This window comes from Suricata suricatta, chromosome 16, assembly GCF_006229205.1.
Source record: "Suricata suricatta isolate VVHF042 chromosome 16, meerkat_22Aug2017_6uvM2_HiC, whole genome shotgun sequence".
In the NCBI taxonomy this organism is placed as follows: domain Eukaryota; kingdom Metazoa; phylum Chordata; class Mammalia; order Carnivora; family Herpestidae; genus Suricata; species Suricata suricatta.
Genome location: NC_043715.1, coordinates 18,550,557 through 18,573,896, shown reverse-complemented (window position 1 = coordinate 18,573,896; position 23,340 = coordinate 18,550,557). Strand labels below are relative to the sequence as shown.

Below are 23,340 nucleotides of genomic sequence, written 5' to 3'. Positions count from 1 at the left end.
TATCCAATCATGAGGGGGGAAAATAGATTTTATTTCTTCAAAAATCCAGCACAGTAATATCTGACTTTCCAGCAACCTCATGGCCCGGAAGCGCCATGAGTAGAAGTACCTGAGAAGCCCAAACAGAGGTTTCTCCCTCGAATCCCACACTGTGCACACATTCCCGACAGTCTCAGCACCCACCTGTCTGCCTCCAGAAATTCAGCAGCAGCAAAGTGGAAAATGAGGGGACAGGGAAGCAGGGAAACGTGGACAGGATGGAAATGGCGACACAGAAGCGGCAGGTGTCAGGAGGAGAAAAGCGGGCTGCTACATAAAGCCAATGCGGGAGCTCACACACGTGAGTGGTCTGGGGCAAACAGTCCTACACACCTCAGCACCTCCTAAGGGCATCGCCGGGGAACAGCCCAGGACGGCACTGGTGCTCCTCCGCATGCCCTGGGTCACCGAGGAAGGGCGCAGTGAGGCTCTGCGCCTGCTACCCACTGAAGGGAGGCGGCACCACAAAGACCACCAGCTCCAGTGCTTACAGCCAAAACGCACGTCTAGAGGCTTCAGCCATCCAGGACACTCCCCTTCACTAACGAGGCTGGAAAAGTGAGATGGTACCATGGCCACCAGGGTAATGACACTGGGACAGGTCACCTTCTCTCAGGCCTGTCCAACTAACTCTGAAACTCAGCCCAGAATGGGAACCGGGCCAGAGAAAGAGCCTCTTCCACCCTCCTTGCTTCCTCCTTCTCAATCCTCCAGCTCTGAAGGACCTCGTGCTTCCCCAGACTGTAGAGTAGCTGACATTCCCTGGGTCACTCCTCCTTCTAGAACAGTCTCCTGCCCCGCCAGGGGAACTTACCAGAACAGGGGCTGCCACAGGGAAAATGCCTCCTTTGAGGAGCCAGTCCTCGTAGAGGCGGTGAATGGCGTCCAGGTATTCCTGCCAGGAAACACAGACACAGACACACACAGACACAGGCTGTCAGGAGCAGCGAGGGGGGCAAACCTCTCCACCAAGGGTCTCGGGCAGGGGCGTAAATGTTGATTCACCAGGGGTCTTGGGTGGTGGCTTGGACAAAGGAGCCCACAACCGCTGACCCGGCCCAGGTGGACAGCAGTAAGTGCAGACGCTCGGCCGGCCAGCCACCCTCGGCATGGTGACAGAGCTTTCACTCCGGCCGTGCGCGCCAGCCCTGCCCCCGCCGACGGGTGCCTCATGCACACCCTGCCACCTGGCTTCTCACACTTCCTGCCACTTCTCCAGCAGCAGGGCCGCCAGTTGCCTTCCTGATGGGGTCCACGGCCGCTCCACAGCCGGACAGCCCAGCCCTGGGCAGCCTCTGACCCCTCCCCTTGACCTTCCCTCTAAGAGGACAATGACCCTCACTGGCCGAGGGAGTCCCATTCCTGGTGCTCCCATCACCCCAGATGATTTATAGCTTGTGGACCTCCAGACCATGAGGACCAACTTCAGAAAGCCCCACAAGGTGGAACCCACGGGAAAAGAGGCCCAGACACGGCCCTAAGCCATTCGTGCCTGTGCACAGGCAGGACTGGACAGCACACGTTCCACATGCACAGGCCAAGGTGCTTTGGCTGCCCGTGACCACCTCCCCAGGCAGCCATTTACTGCCAGCTCGGAAGCTCTCAGGGAAACCGCACTGCCACCTTTTCATCCACCACGGGGTTCTCCCTTGGCAGCAACAGATTTGTCCTATAGGCCGTGTCAGAAATATTAGGAAAATGGCTTGGCTAATGGCTTTGAGGGACTCCAGACTTGTCATTTCTTTGGAATATCTGTGTCACCGCACAGAGCAGCCGTGCCCTGCCTTGGTTTGGCCCATCCCTATTCCACTGCACCCTTCACTCCTGTCTCTGGATTTCAAAGGAACTACACAGAGGGGGGTCCATGCCTTCATGGCTGGTTAGCAAGGCTAGGTAAGCCTCAGGAGCTGGACAGCTCTTCCAGGGCCCCCAGTCCAGCCCATCATGGGCTCAGACCCCCATAACATCCCAGTAAATGCCTGCCAGCCTTTGTCTGTGTAATGCCAGGGGCATTCACATAGGGCTTTCAGTTCAGTATTAACTGAGCAACTCATAGGTGCCAAGCCCTGGGAAACAGGCTGGGGGTGCAAAGGGAATAAGATCTAATCTGAAAAAGCTCACAGTGTGATGATGGATGGGGAACAAACAAACAGTTTCAGTACGCTTGGTGATCCTAATAAGCCCAGAGGCCAGGGGAGCACAATGGAGGGAAGGCCATAGAAGGCTTCCTGGAGAAGGTGACATCCGAGCTGAACTTGGAAGGCAAAAGAAACCACTATACACAATCAGGTAGTAGGGGCTTTAGCCTAGACAGCAGCAAGGCTCTGAGGGCTTGTGGCTGGGAAACTGCATATGTGCTGTTCTGCACTGGAAACATCACCTAAGAAGCAATGTGGAGACCGGATTATGGAGGGAGCGTGGGGAGTGAAGGTCCAGGACAAGAAGGGCAGTCCAACAGTCCAACGGGCCTGACCAGAGTCCATGTGGCCCTGAGTCAGAACCCAGAAGGGCGAGATGCTGGGCAAGTCCTAGAGGACCACCTACAAGCCCAGCACTGCACGAAGCACTAGGGATGCAGCTGCAGGCGGAAGGCACTTTCTAGCGAGGATCCAGAGCTGGGTACCAAGGCAAGTAACCTTCAGGAGGGGGCGCCTGGGCGGGAAGTGGGAGAAGGGATGCCTCTGAGCTCAGAGGGCGCCAGGCACTGAGTCCTGAGCCACAGGAAGTGAGGCAGGTCTGGACTCTGCACAGGGTCTCCAGCCACAGAGGAAGTCAGAGCTTACCCTCCAGCGTGCTCAGTTCCTGTTTCCTCCTCTGTGACAACAGCACAGTGATCTCACAGAGGGAAGGGCCGGGCTGCTGGTGTCCCGGTCCTCTTGAGGTGGGTTAAAGAGGACTCTTACCAGGGAAATGACTGTCTCCTCTTCCCTGCATCTCATCTGTAACCTCTGATAACAGGTCTCAGGGGTGGTCCGGAGATAAACTGAAATTAAAAAAAATAATAATACATGGTTCTCATTACTCTGTTCACGGGTTGGAAAGGAAAGCCAACGGGAGGGGGAAGGAAGGCGTATGGGCAAGGCGTGGAGAGAAACGTCCACCAGCAGCTCCGGGCAGGAGACACAGACCACAGCCAGCTCACAGCCAGACCCCAGACCTGCGGTGTGGCCTGACAGGCACCTTGACCCCTCATCCCAACTTTCGTTCTCCTTCCACGTCGCCAGCCCCATAGGGTCGCTGTGAGGCTGAATGAGCTTCCACACGTCCACAAAGCTTAGCACAGGGCCTGGCCCAGTGGGTCTCAGTAAATGTCCAGGTCCTGTCCCCTCTCCTTCTCATATAAAGTAGGAAAAGAAACATCAAATCACAACGGACAAGGAGAGAGCAGCCTGAGTAATGAAGGCCAGGGTGCTTCCCTAGGAGGAACCAAAACACCCCCAGATTCTGCCTGCCATTGGAGAGGAGGCTGAACTGATGTGGGGAAAGAATCAGCAGTGGTGAGGGGCCCGCCCACTGTCCCGGCTGGTTGGCAGTCTGGCATGCTGGCCAAGCACATCCTCACTGGGGGGGGGGGGGGGGGGGGGGGGGGGGGGGGGGGGGGGGGGGGCAGTCGGGAGGGGCTGCTCACCTATCAAGTCAATGGACACGTCGATGTTCCTCACAATCCAGTCAAACCATTCTGACAGAATCACATAGTCCACTTCAGGCATCTTCCCGCTGCAATGAGAGTTATTAGGGTTTTATTCATCAGAAGGGCCTGTGGATGGCTTCTGTATAAAGGGCATGACCCAGGGCACCGTGGTACAGTGCGATCCATGGGTTACGGGGCCCCGAAACACTCGGACCCCCTGCCACTGGGGGACGGCTTATGGTCTAATGCAGCAAGAGTCATGACACAGCTCGATGGGAGAGCTCATCTGGGGATTGAACTACAGGCAGAGAAAGGGACTCTGAAGCCTATTTCAGAGGACAGGGACAGCTCTCAGTTTGGAAGGTGAGCACCACACCAATTCCACCTCTAGAAGTTTATTTCGTGGAAATATCACGGAGGCCCACCACAGCACCGCCTAAAAGAATGAAAAACGAAACCTTGGCACATTGACAGAACAGCAAGCCATGCAGTAACTGAAGATGATGTTTTAAAATAATACTTAATGACATGGAAAACGCTCACAATTAAATGCTCAGTGAGAACAACAGGACATAAAGCTGTGTATATAGTACGACCCAACTGTATTTTCACAAGAATTCGTTCACACATTTTGAAAACAGATTGGGATGAAAAACAGCAAAATGTATACAGTGCTTTTCTCTGAGCTGTGGGACTGGAGGAGGCTTTTTTCTCGTTCTACCTTTCTGTATTTTCCAAAACCAGCAACATGTTGGTTCTCAAATCAAGGGCTGGGAGGAGGGGAAATAACTACATATTTAAAATATGAACTGAACTGAAAAAGGAAGGAAGGAAGTATTCAAGACAACAGTCCGAGCACCCAGGCCTCGCATCCAGGAGGCCTGGCGTCTCTCCCAGGCTCCAGAGAGGTTCCCCACCCCGAGAGGAAACCAATGGAGAAGAGACAGAGGGCCAGCAGCAAGAGGGCACACCCCAGTCAAAGGCACCGTGATGGTGATGGATCCGAAAAGGCCCAGGAGGGGAAATCTCCCCTGTAACACCACACCACCATCTTGGATACCAGCTTGGATCCACTCAGAACAGGGTCTGGCAGGACTGGCTATGAGACAACAGTCGTGCCCGAGCCCAGGGTGCACAGGGGGCTTCTGGCTTCTGATAAACTGAGGGGGCGGGAGAAGAGCCCAGTGGAAGGGTGGTCTGGAGCTGGCCCCCTGCCAGGCGCTGAGAATGGACTCCCACCTGAGGGGTGGGGGGGGGGGTGCAGGAATGAGCATGGATGGAGACAAGCAGCTCAGACAGTTGTAGGGGGTCCTCTGGGGGGACTAAGGGCACAAGCAGTCCTGCCTGGGGCCCAAACGTTTGGACAGTCATTTTGTCCCCATGAGGGAATTATACTGAGGACACGAACAAGAAAGACACAAGAGTAGGAAAACAGGGCCAGAGCCACTGAGTGGAACCAATCCTGACGCCTGCCATTAAGATAACCAGTTTCAGTTTCCTTGCCCAGAACAGAACAGACTCAGAGGGAAGGAGCAGGGAGTGAGCGTTTCCCAAACAGGAGATGCTAATCAGCCCCTCCTCTTCTCCACTAAAACACAGAGTGAGAAGCCTGAAGGCACAGAACACACGAGCAACACAGGGCTGTGGGCTTGCAAGCAGCACAGGGAGAGGCAGGGCTGCCTAGCGCCTCCCAAATCACCCGACACTGGGCAATCAGGCATCAGACTTTGCCCTGGAGAGCTTCACAAGGCTCAAGGCTGATTCTGCCAAATCCCAGAGCTGGGAAGATCCCTGAAGCTGTGACTGCTGGACTGAGTCACCATGCAGAACACATGCAGCCCAGTGTTAACTAAAAACCAGACCAGCACTACCAGAAAAAAGTGTCACGATGTGCAGGGAAGGTCACAGAGACACAGGGATGGGGCTCACACCTGCGGGGGTTTCTGGGGCCTGCCTGAGAGCTGCTACTCCGCTGAAAATCAGCTCCAGATGATCTCAGCACGCAAGATCAGGGGCCTCGGGGTCCCACCCCAACCCAGCCCACACTTAACCAACCGACTGAGCCACCAAGGTGACCCCAAGTCACTGCTTTTACTTCCACACAATACCCAGTGGGTGGCGCCTCTCTACAGAAAATCCAACCACATGAAAATTCACCAACAGTGAAACGGGTGGACTAAGGGGGTTTCATGGTCTTGTCCCCTTTCCCAGGGTGGCAAAACCGAGGTCTTGGATCAACACGAATCCTGCTGTTTTGCTTGGCGCAGTCTGCTGCCATCTTCTCCCTGAGGCCTTCAGAGCCCCCAGTGTGCACAGCACAGGTTGGAACAGAAACAGAAACCTCACATTCACATGCCAGCCTCCCTGTATACATGATTGACTTTTGTTTTCACAAGACCTAGTAGGGTCAATTTTAGTCCCAAATTTGCAGATGAGGAAACCTGAGGCCCAGAGCAGTGAAACACACCTCAGTCTAAGGAGGAATTAAAGCCTGGCTCTCTGTGGCCCCCAAACCCATATGCTCTCCGTTAAATCACTCGCCCTCCCCGTCTGTCAAGTGAGGGGGCTGCTCTGGACACGCCAGTGCCTCTCTGGCCTCAGCTGGAAGACAGGCACAGCTCTCAGGGTCAGGACCCCCGCCTGGGTCCTGGTCTGGACCAGAGCAGGGGAAGGGTCCCAGCCCCTAGGCCAGCTAGGGTGGTAGGAGGGCCTGTCTCCGGTTCCAAACGCAGGGTCTTAATCAATGTCCCTGACCACCCACCCCAGGTGAGTCAGCAGTCATTTCCCCAGCTGGCCCCACTCAGTTCCCCTACTCCTGTTCTTCAAAAATGCCAACCAATTTGGTAAAACATTGGCATTCAATTATTCAGCCCACAGGGCTTGGGCCACACAATTGCCTGCATGGCCACTTTAGCTACGTGTCTTTGGCCTCCTTCAGCTTTTCACTTCAGCGTGGTGCCCACGCCTCACAAGTGCCGGGTTGTTAAAGAGGCTATGTAACTGGAATCTTCCTCTTCAGCAATTAACACCCTGCTCTCACACCCCTAGCAGCATAACATTCTGCCCACCCCAAAATCGCTGCAGTGGGAGACCCAGAAGAGGCAGGTCTCTCCCTAGGAGAGCTCCCCACTTGTAAAAGGTCCAAAAGTCAAGGACACCTTCAAGAAATTTTGCTTTGGGGGATGCAGAATGCCAGTAGGTGGCCTGGCAGACTCCCTTCCACCCAGCCCCCTGCCCTAAGGTCGCAATGGCTTTTAAAAAAGAGAAAAGGACCAACCCCAACATTGAAGGGGCAGCAGCAACTTGTACCCTGTCCTGTGGAAGGGCTGCCCCCTTCAGGGCATATCAGGAAGCTTTTTCCTTGAGCCTCTGAGGATAGGGGGAGGCATGAGCTCAGGCAGGAGCTGACTCTCTACAGGGGCCACGCTGGGGTTCCTAGTACCCAGCCGAACTCCCCACAGGCAGGAACCGAAACATCCTACTTTAGGTGAGGGCAAAGGATCCGGCCACACTCGGTTGTAGCACGCATTTGGCTTAGGTTCAAAAGGACAGTAATCCGTATTTGCAGGGAACAGAAAACTCTCAAAACATCTCCTTTCTCAGTAACGCTTCACTGTGGCTGATCCACTGCACCCAGGAAAGCTGGGATTGGAAGGAGAGCGACCAAGAAGAAAGCCCACATTCCACGCTACCTTGCACTCATCACCTCTTTAGCTTTTGGCTACAAACACTCCACTGTGCCTCCACACAGAAAACCTTTGAGCTATGGCTGCGCCTGGCTGTACCTCTCCTGGCCCAGGAATAAACCTGGAGACCCTTAAAACAAAGAAAACACAACAAAATCCTCAACAACTAAAACTTGAAGCAACAAATGTGAAATGAACAAACAGCATGGAATGCAGGGAACAGGACCCCCACCTCCTGCACTGAAGAACTTTCACCAGGGCGGCCGGCTGCCCCCAAGAAAGCATGGAGGACTGGGCTCTTGCCTCCAAGCGTGCTCCTCCCAGGATGGTGGCTGCCTAGGGTGCTTGTTAGAAATGCAGGTTCTCAGGCCCCACCCTAGACTCAGCAAAGCCGCATCTACAGGTTAATAAGATGTACGGTGATCTCTGGAAGAAGCCTGCTTTATAAGGCCTGGGTGGAAAGAGGCCTGGCTCCCCTAAGTGGGCACCTCAGGGGCTCCAACCAGCCTGAAGCCTCTGGCCTTAAGGAGACAAATCTAGATGTCTCTCACGGCTCCCTCATTACTGCTCCCCAGGCAGCAAGACCCATGGCAGCTCCCCTGCTCAGCCACCCGCCTGGTCAGGACGGAGCATGGGTCTTCTGCGCCCATCTCAGTTCCTGCTCTGCCAAACAGGGTCCATAGTACCTATGTGACAGGGCTGCCCTGAGGACTCAAAGAGGAGGAGCGTGAAGAACCAGCCAGTATATGTAGCTCCTGGCCTGCCCCTCAAACACTTGAGCAAATGCCCTCATTTACAGGGCATGTGACAGCTGACCTGGTCTAGGTCACAGCCGAATCCCCCGCATGGTGAAGGTCCTTCTCAGAGCCCCTCTGCTTGAGTTCCCCACCTCCAGAATCTGGGGACTCTTGGGCACATGACAAGAGAGGGGGTACTCCACACCACATGCTCAGCATGGCGTTTGTCACAGATACAAACAGAAGAACACATTATAGAACAGAATGCAAAATCCACATGAATTTTTAAGATAAAAGAGGGGACTTCAAAGCAACTCCCAGTTTGCAAGTGGGCTTCTACAGGCTCGGAGGCCAAGTGGCGAAGCAGCCACCTGTGTGAGCATTCCTTGGCCTCTGGAGGGCTTCAGTGAAAGCGTTTGCGGAGCACCACCTTCTCCCATCTCCCTGAAACCGAAGTGGCAGATGGCCTGCCCCCCAAGGCTGCCACCGTGTTCCCAGCAGCCTCTGGAGTGCCCAAGGCCATTCACCAACCAACAGCTTTTAGACTCAATCAAGTGATACCAGCAACCAGTCTCAAGGCTCCAACAAGGTCCTCAGGGAAAGCTAGGCTTTCTGAAGGCTGCATGAACTTGAAACAATTAGATCCCGAGAACAAAAACAGGGACGCGGAAAATTTCTGTGGTTCACTGTTCCACTGAAATCCTAACCACAGATGCCAGGCGTTCTGGGAGGACCAGGGGAGGGATAAATAGGAGGCTAACAGGGCAAGACAACAGCTCAAGACAAATTAAAAGCTATGGTCTTTTCCTACATTACCCACAAAACAGCCCAAGGCAAGACCCACCTTTTCTGGACCTATGACCTCAAGCACAGCTGCAGAGATTAGGAAATCAGAACCACCCATCAGAATTGCTGGAATGAACAACTAGGGGTGTGAGTAACCAAAGCCCACGACATCGGCTAAAATGGCCTCCTGGGACAGGCAGAGACAAATGGCTCCTGGGGAAACTTGCCAGGCGTTGGGCAGCCAGCACACAGGGGCTGCGGGGGTTAACTGGCAATTTGGTGAAGACCAGGATAGACAAGAACCTGCATAAGGGGCACAAAACCTAAACTAGGCAACTATTCCATAGGCTCTCCAGAGATGGACGGGGAATTAGAGATAAGAAGGGCTCAGGGAGGTTTAGGAAATCAGCTCTGCTCACAAAGACAGCAAATTCCAGAGCAGGGCGGGCGGCAGACACCCGAACGCCTCACCTCACCCTCTCCCCTGAGCCTCTGGTCATTCCAATCCAGGTTTCCCTCTTCAAAAAGAGCCAGTGGCTGCCACAGAGAAATGGCCAAGCTGAAAACAATGACAAGGCAGAAAGCCTCACCAGGTGAAGTCCCACCCCGCTGCCCAGGGTCCACCCGTCAGAGCAATAAACAAACACAAGCAGGGCTTCTCTGTTCTTTCTTTTCTCTTTTCTGCCTGTCGTCCCTCTGGCAGAGGCACTGATGAGCAGGGGGCAAAGGAAAGCCTAGTGGACACCTGGGCCCCACTGAAACCGCACGCAGCTGGGGAAGGCCGGGGCTCGAGCATCAGGACCACTCCTGCTGGAAGGTCGGGGGACAAAGTTACAGTCAGGACTCGCCCTGGCTGCTGTCCTGACCCAGTGGCATGAGTCTAATGCTCGGAATGGATGGGAGCAGAGGCTGTCATTTTGGGGGGCAGACAGGCACAACCCACACCAGCTCGGGACCAATGGGAGAAGCCGTCTTAGTGGTCCCCTCAAAGGAGAGGGTCTGAAACAGCTGGGGCCACAGCCTGGGAAACGTGTCAGGCAGCGGAGCCCAGAACGGCTCCAAGTCCCATCACCCAGCAAGGGCTCACGACATGGCCCAGGTGCCGGCCCCATGCTGTGTCCATTCTAGGCAAGTACACCTGCCATATGACCCCAGTTGTCAAGGAGCTTATGGTCCAGCTGGCGGGGGCTGTGCAGGGGACCTGCAACAGACAACTGAAAAAATAAATATAGACAAGGTTGAACTATATGTAACTGCCACTTTTGTAGGCCAAATGTTAACCATTTCATATGATTCAACTGAATCAGAAGGTGTCTTAAACATAAAGAAAGTCCAACAGCAGTAATTAAAAATAAGAAAGACGTTGGAACCATCCAGACAGGGTGGTTGGGGAGGGCTGGGAGAGGCGACACTTAGGACAGGTACAGAGGAGAGGGAGGGGAGGCTGGCATGTAGACCAGCCCGCAGGCCCCAGCCGGCAGCCCATCCGCCTAAGATCCGTCAGATCAGCAGCAAACTGAGCACAGAAGTCAGGAGGGTCCCAAGCCTCTGAGGCCTCAGCACTGTGGGCCACCAGAAGTCCCCTAACCATGTCTATATGACAGAGTCCACTCCCAGAAGGACAGAAGATGGTTTGGGGTGAAATGAGAACAGCCTGGCTGCCCCAGAGCCTCCCACTCTGTCATGTGACCCACATGGGCCCTCCCCACCTCTCAGATGGGGTCCACTGGTGCGACTTGTTTTGGCCAATAAGAGGTCAGCAAAGGTGCAGCGGAAGCCTGGGAAGTGCTCGTGCCTTTCTGCTGGGGCCTGTGCTCTCCACCACCACCGTGAGAGTGAATGCCCGGGCTAGCTTGCTGCTCCCAGGAGGAGGATGAGAGGCAACGAGAAGAGAGCTGAGTCACCCCAGTCACCCTTGCAGGAGCCATCCTGGACCAGCTGACCCCCAGACATCATGGACAGCAGAGCCACCGCCTGGTTGGCCACCCTAGATGACTGAGCATTCCACGCAGGAAGCTGTCTGCCACCGAGCCGTCGTGGGTGGCTGGTACACAGCAGGACAATGACAGTCCATAACAGAGACAATACAGCAGGTCCTCAGTAACTGTCACATGGGTAAACAAGTTCCAACTTCATTTCTAAAAACTTAAGGGTTTAATAATTTATCAACTGTGTAAACTACGGTACCTTCTATACAGGTTCTCTACAAAAACATATCTTGCGCTGTGAATCGACCGCTCCATCAATCGTACTGGTGATGTCTAAAAGAAAGCAAAGTGATTCACTGTCTCAGGTCAGGAAGGCTTGAAGGATGCCCCTCGCCTACGGTCCACGCTGAACGCAAGAACAGAGAAGCCCTGGGATGAGGAGGCAGTCACCAGAGCAGAAATGTTGGTCTAACATGGGGCTCAGCTGTGCTCCGCCCCCAGTCCCAGACCCTCCCCACACCCCAAAGCTCCATGGCCGATGCAGCAATGCAGGGACAGAGGGCTCATCAGCAACTGCCTCTTTCACAGGAGAGGCCAGGCTCAAATGGATTATCAATTTGAGGAAGTGCTACAAAAACAACCAAGTGCTGTCCAGCAGAGTGCTGTCAAGTGGAAAATGCAGTAATTAGGGAGCTAAATGGTGTGCGTTTGCTTAAGTAGAGGGCCCTGTATGCTGGAGGTAAAGCCCCGAGAGGGCTGGAGTGCGCATGACATTCTGGGGACTCTGCCGTCAGTTTCTGAGGGCCTGGCTTCTGGAACCCCACAAAGATGTGAGACCTTTGTGCCTCTGCACAGGACTGCTCACTGCAGCCCTGTGCAAACTGGGAAGGACTGTGCCCAAGTGAGCAAACACTGCTCCCACTCAGCACCCATGGGACCTGGACTAGCAAATCAGAGGCACATTCAAAGCCATAACCCAGGACTTTCCTGACTCTCTTCTTGTGTGTTTGTCTGTCCATCCATCTTCCTATCCATTTTTTCCATCCCATCCTCACTTATAACCCTCTGCTGCCCATGTGTTGCTAGCTCCCCACTCATCCATCTCTCCTTCCATTCCTCCTTCCTGGTCTGTCCATCTTTCTTCCTCTCTCATGGCAGATTTCCTTAAACAGAGAATCACACCTATGTCCCCCTATATTCAGATACATTAGACACCATTTAGACTTGCAGTTGAGTCCCTGCTCAGGAAAAATAGGGTGAGTAAAGGGGTTAAGTGCCAACCTCAGATGCTCTGACCTGTATCATTTAGACCGGTATTTGGGGAGACAGAAATTCATACGGTTCTGCTCATCTTTCCATCTTTAAAAGACGCAGATTTGTAGGACAGCTGTAGTCACAACTGCCCAGCTCTTTATCAAATCACTCAGCCGAGTGGCCGTGTCAACCTAACGGGCTGTAGGGATCTCCCGCCTCCTTCACGGCCAGTATCCACAGCCGGTCTTCCAGGTCGTGCTCACAATTCTGAACCACGGGTGCCAATCGGCTCTCTTCAGTCAGCTCTTTTAAGAGACTCGGTCCCTATTTGCATGCCAGCTAAGAGGGAGTCTAAGCAGCATATTTGTGCCCTGTGATCTACACCAACACCTGAATGGCCCAGGGGCACACACAGGGACCAAGCTGAGCCAATCATATATTTTCTCTCCAAAATTTGAACCAACAGTCAAGGGTGAAGGTTAGATTAGTGGTTCTCACACATGCAGACAAAGCATGCATTAAAATCACCTGGAGAGCTTGATAAACCACAGATGGCTGGGCCTCCTCTCTAGAATTTCTGATTCAGCAGGTCTGGGATGGGGCTAGAAAATGTGCATTTCCAACAAGTTTCCAGGGGCCCCTGCTGCTCCAGGTCTAGGCACACTTGGAGGAGTGCTGAGTTAAATAATGTTGAGCCAGAAGGGGTCGGGTCGTGAAGACTCGGGCTCACAGGGGCGTCCCTACCAACAGTGGCTAGCTGAGGCTGGTGGGTGAGGGCACTGGGGGCTGGACCTTAGAGCTGTGGGAACAGGAAGCTTTGGCCCCAGAGACAGAGAAGGCTGAGCAGTGCTGAAGGTCCAGAGAGGCTTCCTTGCAAGGTTCCCCTCCCGGGCAATCATATACCCGCTGAAGCTGAGCATCCAAAATGTACCTGGGGACGAGTGTGGTGGTCCAGCATGGTGAGCTGCACGTACGTCTGCAGCGTGAAGCCCCATCGACTGGCATCGCGGTAAAGCAGACCCTGCAGGAGGGAGAACACAGCACTTTACCCCAAAAAGCTCAAGCTGTAGGACTCTGATCTCTTCAGTCACTGATGGCCATCTCATGAAACCCACGTGGGGCTGCAGTGGGGCCAGAGATGAAGCCACTGTGGCTGCCGGGCTCTCAGGACAGTGTGGACAGACACTGGAGCAATTATAGGACAACCACATAACAACTGTGATAGGGGCCTATATAGAGTCCCAGCGAGCACTCACTCAGTCACTCAGTGTTTACTGAGTCCCCTGCGGTCAGCTCTCTATCCAGCACTCAAAGTGAGCCTGTTAAACCTCACTCAGCTCTATTGTTCCACTCTTCTCTGATGTCCCCCAGGAAATCACTTCCATCTTCCCTTGTCTCCTACCATCTTCCCTCTGACTCAATGTGCCTCCAACTATATGAACCTCCTGAGTGTTCCCCCAAACACCCAAGCATGACCCCACCTCAGGGCCTTTGCATTTGCTATGCCTTCTAACTGAACACTCTTGCTCCAGAAATCTGCACTGTTCACTCCCTATGTTTAATACGTCTGTGCTCAAGTGTCCCCTTAGCGGAGATGCCTTCCCCAAGTCTCCTATCTAAAAGATCAGCCCCATGCCCATCATTCTCTGTTGCCTGTATATATAAAACAGTCCATGTTTCATATTCCATTTGCTAATAATCTTAAATACTGCTCTTTTCCAATTTTGCTCCCCCACCCCCGTCTCTTGGTGCTAACTAATGGAATTTCAGTGCTCTGCATAGAAAACTGCAGACTCCTACCGGCAGGTGAAAGAAAATCTCAGAAAGCTTAGGAGAAATACTCCCTGTCTGAAGACTGAACAAACAAACATCTTCCTGCATCAGAAAGCCAATTCAGATAAAGTGATGAATTGAGACTTTTCACAAAACTACCAATCTTGCCCTGCTGTCCAGAGTGGAAACGTGTATAAAAATACCTAATTCTATCATATTCTGTATTATAAAACTGTCATTGGAGATGCTTCTTGTCCTGAGGAGACTCATACTCCTGAAACTGGGACTGTGTCCTATGCAATGTCACCTCTGAGCCCTAACATCTATGACCTAATTATCTTAGCTGGTTCCTAAAGAATATGAATGTTTCAGAGGTTTGTTATGCCTGAAGAGAATGTTTCAGAGGTTTGTTATGCCCGAACAGAAGGACTTTCCGTCTTCTCCCACGTGCACAGAGGTGAAACTCTTTTCATGTCTCTGGGATTCTTATTCAAAGGCTCTGAGAACTTCTGCCCTATTTAATTAATAACCTTTTGCCAGATGTCTTCACAGGTCCCCTCACCACCTACCAAATCACATACCAAACTGTCTTCCATGTCCCCACACGTGAATATTAAGGCCAAGAGAGCAAGAACTTTGAGTTGCTCACTGCTCCAGAGTCTAAACTGTGCCTGGCACATGGCAGGCATTCAATAAATACTGGAATGAATGAAAGAAAGAATGAATGAGCACCTACCAGGTGCCTGAAAGAGCACTATGTTGTAGCAAACAGTCGGCCAAAGTGGACACAGTCCCTGCCACTAGTGGAACTTGGAGTCTAATGAACCACACAAATGTCACTTGTGTTGCTAGAAATGAGGAGCTAGCAAGCTCCCCCTGGTGCACAGGTCAGACCTACTAGGTCTGTCATTTACCAACAGTACATGACCTTGGGCAACTTATTTCAGCTGCAGTTTCCACACCCAAAAAATAAAACTAGTCATCCCTACATTACAGGGCAAGAGCCCAGAACCAACATCCCTCCCTTTCTTTTTAGATTAATTTTCTTTATTATTTTTTTATTTATAGTTTATTGTCAAGTTGGTTTCCATATAACACCCAGTGCTCTTCCCCACAAGTGCCCCTCTCCATGGCCATCACTCCCCTTCCCCTTTCCCCCTCCTTCTTCAGCCCTCAGTTTATTTTCAGTATTCAAGAGTCTCTCATGATTTGCCTTCCTCCCTCTCCCTAACTTTTCCCACCCTTTCCCTCCCCCATGGTCCTCTGTTAAGTTTCTCCTGTTAGACCTGAGTGCAAACACATGGTATCTTTCCCTCTCCACTTGACTTATTTCGCTTAGCATGACACCCTCAAGGCCCATCCACTTTGCTACGAATGGTCAGATTTCATTCTTTCTCATTGCCATGTAGTACTCCATTGTATATATATATATATATATATATACCACATCTTCTTGATCCATTCATCAGTTCATGGACATTTAGGCTCTTTCCATGATTTGGCTATTGTTAATAGCAAAATCCCTTTCTTAAGCTCCCTCTTACTGGACTCAAACTCCACCCATCTCTTTCAAGCAACCAGAGCAGAGCCTTCGCATGGGGATGGGAGGGAAAATGGCTCAAGCACACCATAGCCCCTGCTTGCTAGGTCTACCCTTGGGAAAGCAACAGGTAGCTTCAGGGTGAGCCAAATTCAGCCCTAGGACATTGCCAAGTGCAAACCCAAATCAGAGGTTTACCAAGCAACCTGGTTACTTAGAGGCAGGTCCTCGGGGACACATACATTCTACTGGGTTCCTTCTGGGAGAGGGTAGGGGTAGAATGAGCGGCAAGAAATGGACACCCCTGGCAGCTGAGGCTGACCACCTGGGACAGTTTGGCATAGTTGACAGGAGGTTCCTGTGATCTGCAAATGCCAAGCCAGGCCTCAGAGCTCCTTTACCTCAGAACACCAATATGCTCCCATATTCCATTCGCCCCTCCCTCTTCTCCTCCACCCCAGCTAAGAGCTAGGAAAACACCTGTGCAGGGAGCGGGCAGGCTCAATCACTGGCATGCCATCCCCAGGCACTTAAGCCAATGCTGGCAGTTCACGCAGAAGATAGCATACCCACCAGAGGATTATGGCCACGGACATTTCTCCACTTGGGCACTGGCTCCTGTAACACCTGCAAGGAAAGAAAATATCAGAAGTCTGCTGCTCCACAAGATTTGGGCACCCAGGGTAGACCCAGTTGGGCAACCCTCTCTGCGAAGCCACAACTCTATCTAGACATGGCTTTCTCACAGGACTTCCAAAAATGACCTGGGAACTCTGTTCATCCCTGTATACAAGAATACACACACACACCCCTTCCAGGTGCCCTGGGAGCTGCGGGCCAGGCAAGTTCTCTCAGTATCTCCTCCACGTGTTCCATCCCAGCCCGTACTGTCCCCATGCCAGGCTGGGCCGACAAGGGAGAGAAGCCAAGAGAGAAGCTGCTTGGGACACCTCCGGCTGTAGTTTGAAGCCCGGCTTCCCAGCCTGGGGGCTCTCCCATGACCTCGACAATTTGCTCTGCCTCCATTTCCTCCTTTGAATTTTGCATTGGGCACACTGACAGCTAAAGAGTCACGTTGCATTAGCTTACTCCCTACACTGTGCCAGGGTCTTTCTGGGGCACAGGTATGTGGTGGAAAGGATTTAAAGGGCACTCTCAGGGCCAAGAATCTGAGGGTGCCTGGAGCCATCTGGGGGCCTGAAAGTGCATGTAAGCAGGTTCTATAGGTCACAAAAGACCAAAGGAAAGCAATGCACGGAACCCCTGAGGAGTAATGTCCCTTGACCTTTTACACCTCTGTGCCTTTGCTCATGCTGTTCCTTCTGCCCAGTGTGCCCATCTCACCTCAGTTCACATCAACTGTCGTTACATAGAAAACTCGTATACATCCTTCAAAATTCAGTTCAAATATCCCTTCCTCTGTGAATCATTCCCTGCCTCTCAGCACTCCGTTTCTGTCCTGAGGAGCATATGCTGCACCATTCAGGCCCATCAGAGGCTGGTCACAGGCAGCCTTAACCTGGGCTCCATCTGTGGCACGGCCATCCACCATTTACTGAGGACTCGCTGTGCCAGGTGCCATGCTAGGCAAGAAGAAAAACCTCCGCCTCTGCTTTTACGGAACTTTAAACTTACCGGGAGAAGCAGACCTTAATCAGATCATGACAGAAATCACGTATTTTCAAACTCCAAGAAGAGATGTAAAACAAAGATACAGAGGGGCAGAAGAATCTACACCAAGGAGGGTAACCTAGCTGGGGAGGTCAAAGGGCATGAGCTGAGATCTGAAAGCTAAGGGAGTTCTTCCTGAAGCCACCAAAGGCCAGGGTGCCTGGGTGGCTCAGTCAGTTGAGCGTCCGACTTCGGCTCAGGTCATGATCTCACCGTTTGTGGGTTCAAGCCCTGCGTCAGGCTCTGTGCTAACAGCTAGCCCAGAGCCTGGAGCCTGTCTTCAGATTCTGTGTCTCCCTCTCTCTCTCTGACCTTCCCCTGCTCACTCTCTCTCTCAAAAATTAATAGAGACATTAAAAAAAAAAAAAAGCCTTGAAGCCACCAAAGGCCTTCGTGCTACAGGAAAACCAAACAAGGGAGTGGCTCCTGGAGGCAGTCAACAAGGGAGTGGCTCCTGGAGGCTCCTGACATTCAGCCACACACTAGCAGTGTGTGACCGTGGCCATTCATTTAACCTCACTGAGCCTCAATTTCCTCCTCTGCAAATGAGGTGATAATTGCGCCTACCTCACAGAGGCTACTCTTATGAGGATGAAATCAATTAGATAACATATTGAAGCTTCAACACAGTGCCTAACATATAGTATTACCCTCAATGTATGTGAACCCCCTCGTTGTCATTTTTATTTTTGTTGTTCAGTGGCTCCAAGGTCTTACATAAGAACATAAGGGTTCCTAAAGTGCCATGTGGCGTTACATCACTCAGGGGTATCAGGAGTCTCTGCGATCCCTGCCTCCCAAGGTTTGATGACTCGCTGGGAGGACTCACAGGACACAGCATATAATAGTATTCACAGCTGAGATTTGATACAGAGAAAAGGCACAAAACAAAATCAGTAAAGAAAAAAGGTGCACAAAGCAAGTTACAAGGAAACCAGGCACAAGTGTCCAGAGGGCCTCATCCAGGGGAGTTGCCCAGGAAGCACTTTACAGCTAGCCCAGAGCCTGGAGCCTGTCTTCAGATTCTGTGTCTGCCCAGCGGCAGCTGTGACAAGACGTGTGAGGTGGTGTTCCGCCAGGGAAGCTGGCCTGAGCCTGGGAGTTCAGGGTTTTCATCAGAGCTCAGGAACGTAGGCAGTCTCTGGCTGGCACATCCAAAACTCTCAGACTCCAGAATAAACCATATTGTTTGCACACAGGTTAGGCACAGAGAGCCATTTCTATCCATGAGGAAATGGTGAAACTCTCCCAAAATCAAAGTTCCTACACGCCAGCCAAGGACCAACTTTGTAAGCAAGCCTCTCCAGGGACAGCAGTCTTGGGCCTGTGAACTCTTTCCTGCACAATCAAGACAAGGGCTACAGAATGTTTATTCTTTTTACTAAACCATATCTCTGTTTAATAGAAGTAAAATGCAGGAAAGGAAAGAAAGAAAGAAAAGACTCCAAAGGTATGAAAATTGTATGATCTATATAGTCACAACAAAAGAGCCAGAAGCAGAAAAAATGACACTGCTAAAATCTACCAGGAAGAAAAGTCAGGTCTTAGTGTAGAAGCACCTCCTAAATGTCTGTGAGGGTATTTGGAGTGACTGGGCTGTACATGAACTAGAGATCACGTTCACTGGCTTCCCATGGCAATACTCCCCAGCGTGGCCATGGGTATCACAGATGTAACACCATAATCTGCTCCCCACTCCCAACAGTCTGACTTCCTTTTCCACACGCAGACCCCTCTTAATCAGTGTGCAGGGAAGTCTACACCTGCACTGTCCGACACGGTGGCCATGCGTCACGTGGAGCTATTACAAACTTCAGTGTGACTAGTCCAAATTGTAACTATAAAACACATTCTAGATTTCAAAGACCTGGCATGAAAAACAGAATGTGAAACAGTTCATTGATGATTTTTATGTTGATTACATGTTGACACAACACTCAGAATATTTTATGTAAAATTAAATATTATGAGGTTTGCTTTTTTTTTTTTTAGAAAAACCACTAGAAATTGTACATCACATATGTGGCCTGCACTATATTTCTATTGGATATGACTGGTCTACACCCTCTACCAGTCACTTCATCAAGCTTTTACGGGTTCCTTGAAATCCAGTGTGGACCCTACCTCAATCCCGGCGGTGTTGGAGAAGAACTCAAGGCACGTCGTCTTCCCGCTTGCAATATTGCCCTCAACACAGATCTAACAAAAGACAAACGTACATTAGAACCAGAAATCAAGCATCTAGAGGAGTATCAGGGAAGAATGTCGAGGGAAGGGCTCAGGTGAACAGCATAACCGGTTCAGCCCAAGACTTCAATGTATACACAAAATTCACTCCACAGGAAACTCCGAGGTCCCACCATTAGTAGTAAGAAACGGATTCCCACCCCTGGTGGCCACTGGGCCACTGCCCTCCAGGGCAGACCTTCCCTTATATTACCTCTAGGTCATACATTGCTTGCCACTGGCCACCCTTGCTCTGCCCTTCCCTTACTTGCTCAACCCCTTAGACCATCAGATTTTAGGCCTAAGTGTTCGGCCTCCTTAACCAGAGCCTAATGGCTTTGAGGCTGGGAAGCATGTATATGTTACCTTGAACTTAACTCAATGCTTTTCACAGAAGAACACACTCGGCCATGGACTGGAAAGTATTCAGACAGGAGTGAATGACCTGCTTGAACACCTTGCAGAAGGCCAGGCCAGAAGATGGGTAACATATACCATTACCATACTTAACTTTGCCAGAACCCAGGCAACGGGCCCTAATACTTTCACATAAGTGAAGCATAAGGCTCATAGAAGGGAACAAAGCCGAGAGGAGAGATGGAACCCCCACTCTGCTCACACTAACTGAACAGGGAGAGAGGGCTCACAGACAGCCATCAGAGCACAGTGACCTTTAAACTCAGGCTGGAAGCCCCCAGAGACATGTGGACCACGTGGATGACTTGTCCAAGGCACCGGGCCTGATGGAGGCCAGAGATGGAATCACACCTAGGTCCGGCAGATCCCTTTTCACGACCCCAGGAAAGCCTCAGTCACACCCCACGTAAAACACGGGGTCACAGTGGGCCATCTCACCTTGTTCCCCCCAGTATAAATTGCCAGACAGCTGTGAATATTTCATCCTGTCCTGATCCTTACAAGTATGCAGGAGGGCTAGACAAGCAGACTTCTAACAGATGCCAGCTCATTCCCTTAGAACTCAAAACGGTAACATGAACTCAACAGAGTGCACAAAAGGCGGATCCCATCAGGGCAACTAACAGATGTGATGTTTTATTGCTGTTCTTCAAAGGAAACAATTTTTTCTCTTCCTAGAAAATGAGGACGAGCTAACCCTTGACACTGTTCTGCACAGACTCCGTTTCTTTCCTGTTCACTGCAGGAAACAGATTGCTTGAACGAGACTTTCTTCCAAAAGTACCTGTTCCTATTCTGTGGCGGTGACTACTCAGTTGCAGGTCAGCACAGATGAGGACTCGAAGTGTCCTGTCTGGTGGGACATCTCCACCTCAGTTTGTCACCTCCCAGCACCTACATATGGCCCCTGTTCCTGTTCCAGGCCTCACAAAAGGCTGCACCACCCACCCAGACACCCCAACACCCTGGTGTCTTCTAACCTCACTCAGTCACTCAGCAACTCCTCTGGGCCCTACTTCCTACTCATCTGCAGAGGGTGGGCCTGTCTCCAAGACCCATACCCCATGTGGCTAGAGCAGCCTCCCCGCTGGCCTCCCCCCTTCCAGTCTGGCCCCTCAACCCCACCCATGGCCCACCACCATCTCCTCCTGAGAGGCAAACTCTTTCAGTGGCTCCAGGTGTTGGGACCTGTCTCCACTCCCCCCATGCCAGCTCTTGGGGGACCGGCCAAAGCCTTGGGCCTGTGGGGTCTCTTCCTTCCATGACTCACGCTTGCAGCTCCCTCTGCTCCAATACTCCAGCACCCTCCTTCCCTTCATCTCCCAGGAGGCCTCAAGGCTCCCCTCAGTCACTGTCCTCTGGATGCTCTGCCCCTTACTCATAGTCCCCACAGTCACTGCTGTTCTAGATCCACCATGGCCCTATTTCTTGCTGTCTCCCTCATCAGACCAGATATTCACTAATGACAGGGGTTGCTTGGTCCCCAGATGCACACAGGCACATTCAAATCTTTGGAGAACTAAGAATAGCCATGGGCCTAAATGCAGGCTCCATACCATTTCTGATGGACCTACTGTGTGCCTGGGGGCATGTCCAACCATACCCCAAAAGCAGCCAGGGTAAGTCTGGCTCGTATCAGTGCCTAGCTATAACTGATAGCACAATAATGTATGAATTCCCATCCAGCTCAACATAACACTCCCTTCTCCTTCTGGGGTGCCAGAACCCACCCCACCTCTCATTTCAGCACACTTTGGTCAATCTCAAGGTTTTCAATCACCTCTTATCCTCTCCGGGTAACTCTAGTCCATCCCAGGCCCTCTCCATCACCCGGAATACCCCAGGGAGCTCGCTTGCCTGTCCGCCCTCTGCAGATCCCAGCCAAGGTATTCCTGCCACCACTCACCAAGTCACTTTCTTCTGAGCCACAGAAGCTACCGACTTCTAGCTCCCTCAAGGAACTGAGCCTCTGGATTGATGGTAACCAAAATATTGTCTCCCACTCCAGCCAGCTTAACATCCCCACGAACATGGCCAGCTTGGCCCTCCTTTGACTTTCAACCTCACACCGCTCCCAGTCCCACGCCAGAACTGGCATCTCAAAGTCACTACACTGGCTGAAGCCATGCCTGTGGACCTACAGGGATTCTCTCTGAGACCCCCCACCCACCTGCCAGTCTCAGCCCTGGAGGACAGGGAGCCGCAGTCAGCAGACCCTCCTCACTGCCAGGCTGCCACCCACTAACCCAAGGTGAAACCAGTCTTTGCCACAAAGGTGAGCATTTTTCAAATCCCTTTGTAATTATTCAAGCTGACACTCCAAATCTACCTAAAGGCTGTGAATACATGTATTCTCCTACCAGCATAGACTCTTGACATGGAACCTCATAAGAGGCGGCCTCTGGGAAGGGGGTCTGAGGCCCAAGGGTGGAGACAGACTTCCTCATCCCTGGAGATCCTCTTCTGTTTTTTTACTATGTGCATATATTTCTTCACTCTTCTCTCTTCCCGAGTATACATTAACCCCCCCTGTTCTCTATATATACATAATCCTACACTGAGGAGTGCACATAAATGAAGGACTTACCACTGATTTTTTCTCTTTTTCATTTTCTCTATGTTTATCTACAAAAAAAAAAGGATATCAATTTTTAAAGTCAGTTTTAAATAATTCACTCTTCTTTGTCCTAATTTTCAAAACCACCACAAAAACAGTAATGTTTATGCTTACTCCCTGGCCTAAAAATGTTTTCCAGTGACATCTAAGTCCCTCCGTAGGTGGATGGAGACAGACCCACCACTGCTGTTTACCTACATATGACACTGCAGCTGCTGCTGGGCCTGTTGGCACCTGTGGGCCCCAACTGTGCTCAGCTTTTTTCACTTAGTGTCCCGTACTTTCCATCTTCCACACAGTTCATATTTGTGATCCTCACAGATGGGTCCAGCAAGTTCAAACACAGAGTAGCCTCCAGAGTGGGTTTCAGCCCAGGGCTGACACCTTGGCCCACCCACCACACAGGTGCCACCCAACAACCCAAGGCCAAAGAACGCTAGGATTTGGCTATTATGGTGGCTCCCGTTTTGGAAAGGGGAAGTCTCTAGTCCCAGGGCGAGCAGGAAGGCTCAGAGTCTAACCACCACCCACTGGGAACTTGTTCACTGCAGCTGCCAGCCTCTGTCTTCCCCAAGGCCAAAAAGAATCAGGACCCGGGGGTGAGACTGGGACTGGAGCAGCCCGCACTCGCGGCGGGTGGAGGATCTTTCTGCTCTCTAGAGGGCTCCCCAACTCCGAACCAGAGAGGGGCCTGAGCCCCCAGGCCCCACCCACTGGCGGCCGACTGGGGTCCTGGGTAGCTGCCAATGATTGCCCTCGCCCCTCCACGCCCCCGCAGCCGCCGGGAGGAATCTCGGCGACTCGGAGTAGTTTCGGGTTCAGGCCGGAGGGCGGGGAGTGAGACGGACAGCCGCTGAGACCCAAGGCGCCGGTCGCTGGAGATGGAACGGAGAGACGCGTACCCAGAGGCCAGGCCCGGCACTGCGCCCCCCGAGTCCGGGGACCCGCGGCGGGGCTCCCAGACCCCTCGCGCCGCAGCGCCTGGGCGGCCCAGGACCGCAGCGGCCGCAGCAGCATAGCCCGGCGGGCGGCTCC

At 52.1% G+C, this 23,340-nt stretch overlaps 1 protein-coding gene across 4 annotated transcripts in view; it reads right to left on the bottom strand.

The window, feature by feature from the left end:
• TK2 (thymidine kinase 2) overlaps nucleotides 1-23,340 on the bottom strand; it is a 32,016-nt gene that overhangs the window by 8,511 nt on the left and 165 nt on the right. The window contains exons 2-12 of one of the 4 annotated variants that reach the window (XM_029926503.1): nucleotides 23,208-23,340; nucleotides 22,276-22,313; nucleotides 19,170-19,244; nucleotides 15,948-16,001; nucleotides 12,993-13,082; nucleotides 11,067-11,140; nucleotides 3,668-3,756; nucleotides 2,943-3,022; nucleotides 854-934; nucleotides 373-438; nucleotides 11-109 (exon numbers count right to left, since the gene is read on the bottom strand). In XM_029926503.1, coding sequence (XP_029782363.1) covers nucleotides 38-109; nucleotides 373-438; nucleotides 854-934; nucleotides 2,943-3,022; nucleotides 3,668-3,756; nucleotides 11,067-11,140; nucleotides 12,993-13,082; nucleotides 15,948-16,001; nucleotides 19,170-19,244; nucleotides 22,276-22,313; nucleotides 23,208-23,322 — 834 coding nt within the window. In that variant the 5' untranslated portion in view covers nucleotides 23,323-23,340 and the 3' untranslated portion in view covers nucleotides 11-37. The other 3 variants (XM_029926502.1, XM_029926506.1, XM_029926505.1) reach the window with 3 other exon arrangements.